Raw genomic sequence first — 10,747 nt, 5'->3', positions numbered from 1 at the left:
TTTCTTTTGTTACAGAATGATTCAAGACCCATCAATTACATCATCCAACATTGTTTAAATGACTAAGACATTCACTGTGACAGAATCGCTTGATATTTAGTCGTTTAGTCGCTATCAACATATCCATTTGTAAAGATTATTGTCCACCTTCTTGTGATCCGGCGGAGTGATGTGATGTGGTTCGGTTGTGGGCGGGTCCTGGGCCAGCAGCGTGGAATTGTTGCCAATAAAGACGTGTAAAATGACTGTTTCAGCCAATCAGAATCGAGAAATTTGCATGCCGTTGTATAAAGTGTATCAACGTCTTGTGAGGAAATTATTGTCACAGCTTCAACCAGTAGAAGCTTCATAGTTGTAGCTGACAGCCCTTTACAGACAGCTGGAATGCATTGAATATTGTATAATGATCATTGCCCTTATGTGTCCATTGTCTATAAAAGCAGACTTTAAGCCATCTATCCGAAGCGGTACTTGGGCCAGTACTTGACCTGAGTGCGACGTGGCACCGAGCCTGTGTTGACATTGACCTTTGACCCGGGAGGTTTAGGTGGGAGTGGCGTCAGGGCTTTCCGCCTCTCCTTGCTCCTGTCTGTGATGGTGAAGCCTCGCTCGCCCTGGTCCTGCAGGTTGACCCGGGGCAGGAAGTGTGTGGAAACATGCTGGGATTTGACCCGCGGGCTGGAGCCCATCTTAGCCTTTCCTCTCTTGTTGAGGGCGACGAACCACTGGCGACCCGTCCTGTGGTTCTTGTGGATCTCTGAGGTGTACGTGTTGTAGCTGTTCTCCTGGAAACGCTCCCTGAAGTGGCAGTCCTCTGTGAACCGCTCCTGATGAGAAGAGAAACAAGGTGTTACCAGGAAGTACAAGACTCCTCTGCATTATGAATGTGCCTAAGCGTGTGCCTAAGAGTACATACCCAAGTCAGAAATATTGTGTCTGTTACTAGGCTTGAGTAAATTGTAATGAACCAAAGGAGAATATAAATTATTATTATTATTAGGTTTTTCTTCCATCTTTGACGGTGAATAACGCCATGCTAACATTGACCAAAGATGAGAGGATGACACTGAGCTCATTCAGCACCTTCTTTTTTTTTATCCACTTTTTTTCCTTATTTTCTATTTTTCCCAATTTCGTGTTTCCAATTCTCCCCTCCCCTGTCTTGAACGTTGCTCGACTATGCCCCCCACTGGTTGGTTGTAGGGAGGATAGAAGCCTTGCATCACGTGTCCCCTCCAGTACATGAGGAGGCAGCCTGTCACATCTTTTCACCTGCCAGCGCGGACTCTCAGTGGCGAGGTGTAACGCATGGGAGGCTCACACTACCCCCGCTACTTCCTGTCTCTGCTGTGCAGGCGTCCCCCAACCGACCTGTAGGAGTCGCTGTCCACAACGTCCAAATCCCCACCCATTGACTTCCACCCACTGACTCTGCCAATTGAGTTAGTATGACGGCTGGCCCAAGCCGGAGGCAATGCTGACACCCGGATTCGAGACCGGAGTCTCTTGCATTGGTGACGAGCGCATGTCCGCTTCTTTGTGCTAAGCTAGGCTAACATGCAGCCAGATAGCTTTCTACTGAACACACAGAGAGGAAACTAGTATCTATCTTCTTGTCTCTCTCTGGAGAAGACGGTAAGCTAATTTCCCAAAATGTTGGCATGTTCCTTTAACAGGTTAAGCGCAAGCCATATTTTCAGAATTTGCCTAAAAATACATACCTAAGTAAATGGAAGATTGCTCCGCTTCTACAAGGTCCTGCATGTTCTCTGTATCTAGGGACATCTATGGACCTCAGGGAATGTATTTCCCAGTGACGGAAATATTGTGTCTGTTACTATGCTTGAGTAAATTGTAATGAACCAAAGGAGAATATAAATGATTATTATTTAAATTTCTTTCCCATCTTTGACGGTGAATAACACCCTGCTAACATTGACCAGACTGGGCAAAATTGGGCTCATTCAGCACCTTCTTGAGAGCAAGTGTACACAAAATCTAAGCAAATGAATAAAGGGCAGATGATTTACAGTACAGGGGTTTTGTAGATACAGTACTGAATTTAGCTATTTGAAATATGAATATAGAATATCAGGCCTATTATGGCCAGGTCATATTTCTATGGATCGGGCCAAATCTCCTCTTTCCAATGGCAGACTTGAATCTGAATTTAGTACCACCAGGCGCCTGTTACAGGGCAGCAAAGACTGTGAATGAAATGTACTGTAAGTACAGTTACTTTTTTATAATGTCCATTGCTGCGCCATTTTTCATCAGATTGAGACACGTTTTTCCCCCTAGACGTTCACAGAAAGGTAAAGAAACAAACTAAATTGTATTTTATAGCAATACCAGTCTGGCTTGTTCCACCCGTGAGATATGATCACGAAAATAACGTAAAAATAGTTTGCAAAGAATATTTTCAACAGCTTTGACAGAGGCTGGCGTGATCTGGGTAGTATAGTTTTATGAAATTTCGATGTCCATCGAAAGCCCTGGGTCTCCTCTCTCTTAGGACTACAAACATGAATGTAATTTCCTTGCATCTAATTCATCAGGTTTCCACCGGGATGCGCTGAGATATTTATACACTCATATTTCGCTGATAACACTAAATATCATTAGTAAACAAACATAGTACTGAAAGTATACACTTTGACTGCTGTTTTGAGGGTCTTTACTCTTGGCTACATTTGAAAAAGAAACGCAACATTAATTAATACAGACTGTATTGATCTATTTATAACGTGATATAAATTCTGGGCTTAAGTGGTTAACCTAACCCTTTACCAAACCCTCAACCTACCCTTAAACCTAACCCTTTACCAAACCCCCAAATCAACCCCTCAACCTAACCCTTTACCAAACCCCCAAATCTAACCCTCACTTTAAAGGAATTTTGCTAAGCTTTCTATCCTTGTGGAGATGGATGTAGGTACAAAAGCACACACACACACACACACACACACACACACACACACACACACACACACACACACACACACACACACACACACACACACACACACACACACACACACACACACACACACACACACACACACACACACACACACACACACAAATACATTCAGCACCAGCTCATGACAGAGGCAGGTGCTGGTCCAGGTGGGAGGTTGGCATGGGGGCGTGGGGGGCGCGGGGGGCACGGGGGGCGTGGGGGGTGCAGGGGGTGCAAGGGGCGTGGGGGGTACGGGGGGCGCAGGCTGGGCGGGTCACTCCGGGCCGTGACATCATACCTCCCAGCACGGCAGAAAACCACCGGTCATACAGACATACAGAGACTCCAACACTCTGAGAAAGAAAAGTGAATAACAATAATAGTAAATAATGATCTGATGTAGCCAGTTAGTGTGGAATCAGAAGGAGTGTTTCGGAGGCTGATGAATGTCTCCTGGAAGCCCGTCATTAGCGAGTCAAACACCAGCACAAATGGGGCGCGGCGGTAATGATCCACATTCATCTCGGTCTGAGCCTTGTCCAACTCTCCGCTAACCGCTTCCCACTGCAGCCAGGGACTCCATTTTAACTAGGGACTATAAGGAAGTACAAATCTATCTAGCTTCTAAGTTGATTATGGGTTTGTGTTGTTACTGGTTTTGTGCACGTTTCGTAACATTCTCACACTCACCCGTGATCCATCGAGCTCCCTGTATACCACTCCCCCCCACCCCCACCCCACACCCAGCACCCAGCATCCGCACCCCACCCCCAGCCACCCATCTGTTATTGCAAGCACTGTCCATATAACAAGCACTGTCCATATAATAAGCGCTTGTCAATTTCTCCTTTTTTATTGACTCATCCTCTGAGCCATAGGGGCTTCGATCACAATTATCATTTTTTATGAATACATTTTCATGAATATATTACCCCCCACACACACACATTTGGTAGAGTGTTGTTTTCGCACAGATAATCAGTGGGCAGATAAATCACGGCTTGCTGTCCATCTGCTGGAAGGTGCAGCGAGGCTCCAGGCGGCTGCTGGACCATAACAGGAAGTAGAGAAGACATGGTGTCATCACACCTCACTGTCCCCTCCTACTGTCTGTCTGTTGTCTGTCTGTCTGTCTGTCTGTCTGTCTGTCTGTCTGTCTGTCTGTCTGTCTGTCTGTCTGTCTGTCTGTCTGTCTGTCTGTCTGTCTGTCTGTCTGTCTGTCTGCCTGCCTGTCTGTCTGTCTGTCTGTCTGTCTGTCTGTCTGTCTGTCTGTCTGTCTGTCTGTCTGTCTGTCTGTCTGTCTGTCTGTCTGTCTGTCTGTCTGTCTGTCTGTCTGTCTGTCTGTCTGTCTGTCTGTCTGTCTGTCTGCCTGTCTGTCTGTCTGTCTGTCTGTCTGTCTGCCTGTCTGTCTGTCTGTCTGTCTGTCTGTACGCTGATACTGTTGTGAGCTACATAACAACAGTAGCTGACGGCATTGTCCTCACGAAAAAGGTGCGCGTTTTCCCAAACCAGAAACCTTGGGTGGACAGCACTATTAGAGCAGCCCTGAATGCTCGCACCAAGGCTTATAACCTGGGCAGAGAGTCAGGAAATATGGAAGAGTACAAGGCTTCAGTCTACACTCTGCGCAAGGCTGTTAAACTTGCTAAGAGGACATATGCTGATAAACTGGAGACACAAATGGCACAAAACGACACAAGAGGCTTGTGGCGGGGACTGAAGACAATAACTGACTACAAAGTCAGCGCCCCCTCAATGGGGAGCGACGACGCCTCTCTCGCGGACAAACTCAACTCCTTCTACGCTCTGTTCGGTGTAGACAGTGTCGCCGCTAGCCCTCTGGCTAGTGACGTCACTGGCGCACCGGCTGTTGTGGAGGGGGGGGGGCAACCGCGGGGGGGCGGGGGCGCTCTCTCGTTGTCGGAACACAGTGTGAGAAGAGCATTTATGCAGGTGAACACCAGGAAGGCTGCTGGCCCAGATGGAATAACAGGACGCATACTTAAGTCCTGTGCCAACCAGCTTGCCCCGGTGTTCACCGCCATATTTAATCAATCCCTGGCGGAGTCAGTGGTCCCTGCCTGCTTCAAGATGTCTACCATCATCCCTGTACCGAAGAAACCCTCCCCAACATGTCCAAATGACTACAGACCGGTGGCACTCACCTCTGTGGTCATGAAATGTTTCGAGAGGCTGGTCAAGGACCACATTTGTGCCTCCCTCCCCAGTGATATGGACCCTATGCAATTTGCATACAGGACAAACAGGTCCACTGACGACGCGGTCTCCCAGGTACTGCACAGCACTCTCTCCCACCTTGACCGTCAGAAGGGGGGCTATGTGAGACTGTTGTTCATTGACTACAGCTCAGCGTTCAACACCATAGTCCCCACCAGACTGGTGGACAAGCTGATCGAGCTAGGTCTGAGCTCCGCCCTGGGCGCCTGGGTACTGGACCTTCTGAGTGAAAGACCCCAGGCGGTCAGGGTGGGGGGTCAGACCTCCAACACCATCACCCTGAGCATCGGGTCCCCCCAGGGCTTTGTTCTAAGCCCCCTGCTGTACTCACTCTACACACACGACTGTGTGGCCAAGTTCAGCTCCAACTCCATAGTGAAGTTCGCAGACGACACGGTGGTGGTGGGGCTGATCTCGGACAACGACGAGAAGGCCTACCGGGAGGAGGTTGAGGTACTGGAACACTGGTGCCAGGACAACAGCCTGCTCCTGAACATTGGTAAAACCAAGGAGCTGATTGTGGATTATAGGAGAGGACAGCAGGAGACACACACACCACTGACGATTAACGGGGCTACCGTGGACAGGGTGAGCAGCTTTAAGTACCTGGGGGTCCACATCTCAGAGGATCTGACATGGTCAACACACATAGACACAGTAGTAAAGAAAGCGAAGCAGCGCCTCTACCACCTGAGACAGTTAAGGAAGTTCAGAGTATCGGGGAAGATACTCCAGTCCTTCTACTCAGGAGCTGTAGAGAGCATCTTGACCGGAAACATCACTGCCTGGTATGGAAACAGCACGGCACAGGACAAGAAGGCCCTACAGAGAGTGGTGCGCTCAGCCGAGTGTACCACGGGTATTGCGCTACCTCCCCTGCAGGTTCTATACAACAAGAGGTGCAAATCCAGAGCCTGCAGAATAATGAAAGACCCCCACCACCCCAATAACAGCCTGTTCCAGCTGCTGAGGTCAGGCAGACGCCTGCGAACCCCAGCTACTAGGACGGAGAGGCTTAGGCTCAGCTTCTTCCCCCAGGCCATCAGAGCCTTGAACAATGAACATTGAGTGCCACAGAAACTGAACTATCCACACACAAGCACACACGAGCACACACACGACACGCACGCTGTGCACGCTCACACACTAGCAGCCACTTTAACACGAGCGGGCACACACTCATGCCGCACACACGCACACTTATGGCCAAGAGGAAAGGCCACTTAAATTAGTATAACAGGAACAGTGTATTGCACTACTAAAGCTACCTAGCATGTCCTATATGCTCTGTAAATAACTATGTACAGATACCGAGATGTCACACCATGTTACCTGTTACCTGTTTATTGCACAATGTTTTTTTTTTATTGGATTCTATTATATGTTGTACCACTGTATTTTTATTGGATTCTATTATATGTTGTACCACTGTATTGCACATCGTCGTGGGCAAGACCACCCGCATTTCATTGTATACTTGTATGCCGTGACAATTAAAACTCTTGACTTGACTTGACTTGTCTGCCTGTCTGCCTGTCAGTCTGTCTGTCTGTCTGTCTGTCTGTCTCACCACCAATCACCTCACTAACCCTCACCATGTGATGTATCCACTGTCATGTGATGTATCCACTGTCATGTGATGTCCACTGTCATGTGATGTATCCACTGTCATGTGATGTATCCACTGTCATGTGATGTATCCACTGTCATGTGATGTATCCACTGTCATGTGATGTTCCCATTATTCCCATTGTTTGAAAAAAACAGTTTTTGTATTTGTAACCAATCCGTTTTCCAGAGTGGTATTTCCTGCCCTGTGATGACGGATCTCATACTGGGTCATGAAAGAATGATTCACACGTCGTATTAAACTGCTCCTAGACGCCGGACTGGTGTCTAACTGCTCCTCTCCTTAAAACTGGGAAGCACCCCATCAATTATTGGCTAAGCAGCCATACTGAAGATCTCAGGTTGAACAGTGTGAGGGGACGAGCCTGGTCAGCGCCATGATGGATGCTCTGAGGCACCCAGCATGCCTCTCTCCTAGGGTCTGTACACACACACACACAGACACACACACACACACACACACACACACACACACACACACACGCACGCACGCACACACGCACGCACGCACGCACGCACGCACGCACGCACGCTCACAGACACACACACACACACACACACACGACACACGACACACACGACATCAGTGTGCCATGCCATGTACTGGTGTCGATACATACACACTCAAAATACACACAGACACACAGTTTTCTGGTGCTCCCCCAGGGCTCGGTCCTTGGACCCTTCTCTTCTCCCTCTACACTAAATCTCTGGGTAAAATGATCACGTCTCTATGCCTTCTCGTATCATTGCCATGCCGATGATACTCGACTCTTCCTCTCCTTCCCTCCCTCAGATATCCACGTCTCTGAGCGGATCTCGGCCTGTCTGTCCGACATCTCCGCCTGGATGACGACCAACCACCTCAAACTGAACCTAAGCACAAGACAGAATTGCTTCACCTGCCGGCCAAATCCTCCCCCCTGACCGACCTTTCCATCACAGTCGAGAATGCAGCTGTGGCCGCATTTCCCCGACCACCAAGAACCTTGGGGCTAGATCCACAAAGACTGGATTGCACGGTGCTAGTTGCACCCTACTTACAATTCATTATACATTTTAAATGGGGGACCCTGATGTAAACAAGACGAACGTCTTTCTCTGGTCTGCATCCTCTTAACAATTTGTGTGTATTGAGCGCTTACTGTATTCTACGCCATTCTACAATCTGTTAATAAAAGTTTCAAGTCAATCAAATTTGATTGATTGAAAATGTCCTGATGACAAAGATTTAAATGAGGAATATATTGAAACGAGGAATAGATTGAAATTAGGAATATATTGAAACGAGGAATAGATTGAAAACGAGGAATAGATTGAAATTAGGAATATATTGAAACGAGGAATAGATTGAAAACGAGGAATAGATTGAAATTAGGAATATATTGAAACGAGGAATAGATTGAAATTAAGAATATATTGAAACGAGGAATAGATTGAAACAAGGAATATATTGAAACGAGGAATATATTGAAACGAGGAATAGATTGAAATGAGGAACCTGGGATTAATTTATAAACCATCTTAACTTGCACAGCTGCAAACCCACCAGAGCCGGTGCTGCTAATTATACAGTTTGCCACTTTAATGTCCAACAGTCATTGAAGATTCAATTGGGTCTGGTGAGAATTAACAGAGCATTAATCAACATTGCACTAATTAGCTAATAACGTGTTAATTAAATCAGGTATTTAAAGTTCTGCAGACGTGTAATGCTTATTCTACCATGCAGTTTCAGTTTCCTTCATGCTGCAGCTCCAGGTCTGGGAGGGAGGACTGTGTGTGTGACTGTGTGTGTGTGACTGTGTGTGTGTGAGAGAGGGAAAGAGAGCAGAGAGAGAGAGAGAGAGAGAGAGAGAGAGAGAGAGAGAGAGAGAGAGAGAGAGAGAGAGAGAGCATGTGTGTGTCCCTATGTCAGCACATGCAGTAGCCAAGGCGTTAGGAGTCAATAGAATTGACAGTGTTGTGTGCAACTCACCAATTCACCCCACTGGGACTCCACACTGAAGTCTTCTCTATCTCTCTCTATCTCTCTCTCTCTGCTCTCTCTCTCTCTCTCTCTCTCTCCTCTCTCTCTCTCTCTCTCTCTCTTTCTCTCTCTCTGTCTCTCTCTGTCTCTCTCTGTCTCTCTCTGTCTCTCTCTCTCTCTCTCTCATCTCTCTCTCTCTCCTCTCTCTCTCTTCTCTCTCTCTCTCTCTCTCTCTCTCTCATCTCTCTCTCTCTCTCTCGTCTCTCTCTCTCTCTGCTCTCTCTCTCTCTCTCTCTCTCAGCTAATAGATCTCTCACCTTCCTTCCCCTGGGTGATCAATCACGGCAAATTACAAGGAAACAGTCGTAACAAATAACACAATCGATCGCAACCCTCAAGCAGCAGCTTCCGCTCCACACGCTCAGCTCTGTGCAGGGAGGAGGAAGAGGGAGGAGGAGGAGGAGGAGGAGGAGAGAGGAGGGAGGAGGGAGGAGGAGGAGGGAGGGACAGGATGGAGGATGAAGGAGGAGGATGGAGGAGGAGGGAGGGAGGGAGGGAGGGAGGGAGGGAGGGAGGGAGGGAGGAGGAGGAGGGAGGAGGAGGAGGGAGGAGGGAGGAGGAGGAGGAGGAGGAGGATGGAGGATGACAGAGGAGGATGGAGGATGATGGCAGGAGGAGGGAGGGAGGAGCGAGGAGGAGGGAGGAGGAGGATGGAGGATGGAGGGATGAGGAGGGAGGAGGATGGCAGAACTTCTGGCAGTTAGTATCAGGCCCTAACTATGTTCCCCGGGAGTACTCTCACATAGTCGCCATGTTGTTTACGTCCCCCCTTGCGCTGTCCAGCAGTGGCGTGTGACGTCATCCACGACACTGTCGCGAGATTTCAGACTCAGCATCCTGATGCATTCATCCTGATCTCAGGTGACTTTAACCATGTCAGCCTTGCCTCCCATCTAACTGGCTTTGTACAGTATGTTAACTGCCCCACAAGAGAGAACAACACACTAGATCTACTGTATGCAAATGCCAGGGAAGCATATACTGCCACAGCACTCCACCAATTGGCAGATCAGATCACAATTTGGTTCACCCTTCAGACCCTGCTACAAACCCTGAGATCAGATCACAATTTGGTTCACCTTCAGCCCTGCTACAAACCCTGTGTGCAGAGGCAACCTGTAACCACTCGGACATTCAGGAAATGGACACCAGAGGCCAGTGACATGATTGTACCAGCAAGGACTGTGCGCTGTTTTCAAAACAACAAGCCCTGGATCACTGCTGACCTTAAGAGGCTTGTTAATGAGAAAAAGGCGGCATTCAGGAAGGATGACATGGAGAGGCGCAAGCAGGTGCAACGGAAATTAAAGAGGAGTCTGAAGCAGGCCAAGGAGGACTATAAGAGGAAGGTGGAGAGGAAGCTGCAGCACAACAACACCAGAGAGGTGTGGAGGGGAATGAAATCCATCACCGGCTATAAGCAGGTAAACTGCCAGGCAGAGGGTGATTGGCCAACGAGTTTAACCAATTCTACAACCGGTTTGACACGGCAGCCAGGGCTCGCTCTGCCCCTGTTGACCAAGCCACACCAACCCCCCCCTACCACCTCTCCAGCTGCAGCTCCTCCCCCTGCACCATCTCCTCCTCACTGCTGCAACCACAACTCTGCAGTTCCGCCCCCTGGCCCCACCCCCTGTCACCTAGCCCCCCCCTGTGACCTAGTCCCCCCCCCCCTGTCACCTGCCTCCCCCCCTGTGTCACCCAGCCCCCCCCCCCCCCCCCCCCCCCATGTCCCTCACAGTAGATGAGGTGAGGGCGGTACTAAGGAAACTGCGTCCAGGAAAAGCAGCTGGCCCGGATGGCGTGTGTTCGAGGCTGCTGAAGCTCTGTGCAGACCAACTGGCTGAGAAGCCAGAAGCTCTTCAATCTGAGCCTGCGGGACGTGAGGG

General features: G+C 48.9%; 1 protein-coding gene across 1 annotated transcript; it reads right to left on the bottom strand.

Moving 5' to 3' along the window:
- Positions 1 to 455: 455 nt before the first annotated feature.
- Positions 456 to 9,660, bottom strand: fgf5 (fibroblast growth factor 5; the record flags this gene model as incomplete). The annotated part of the gene is made up of 2 exons (XM_084323139.1): positions 456 to 827; positions 9,601 to 9,660. 2 exons carry the CDS (start codon positions 9,658 to 9,660, stop codon positions 456 to 458), a joined length of 432 nt encoding a protein of 143 aa, XP_084179265.1.
- Between the last annotated feature and the right edge of the window lie 1,087 nt (positions 9,661 to 10,747).

Source organism: Notolepis coatsorum (genome assembly GCF_963971535.1).
Source record: "Notolepis coatsorum genome assembly, chromosome: 10".
Classification (NCBI taxonomy): domain Eukaryota; kingdom Metazoa; phylum Chordata; class Actinopteri; order Aulopiformes; family Paralepididae; genus Notolepis; species Notolepis coatsorum.
This window is presented reverse-complemented; position numbering and strand designations above follow the sequence as displayed.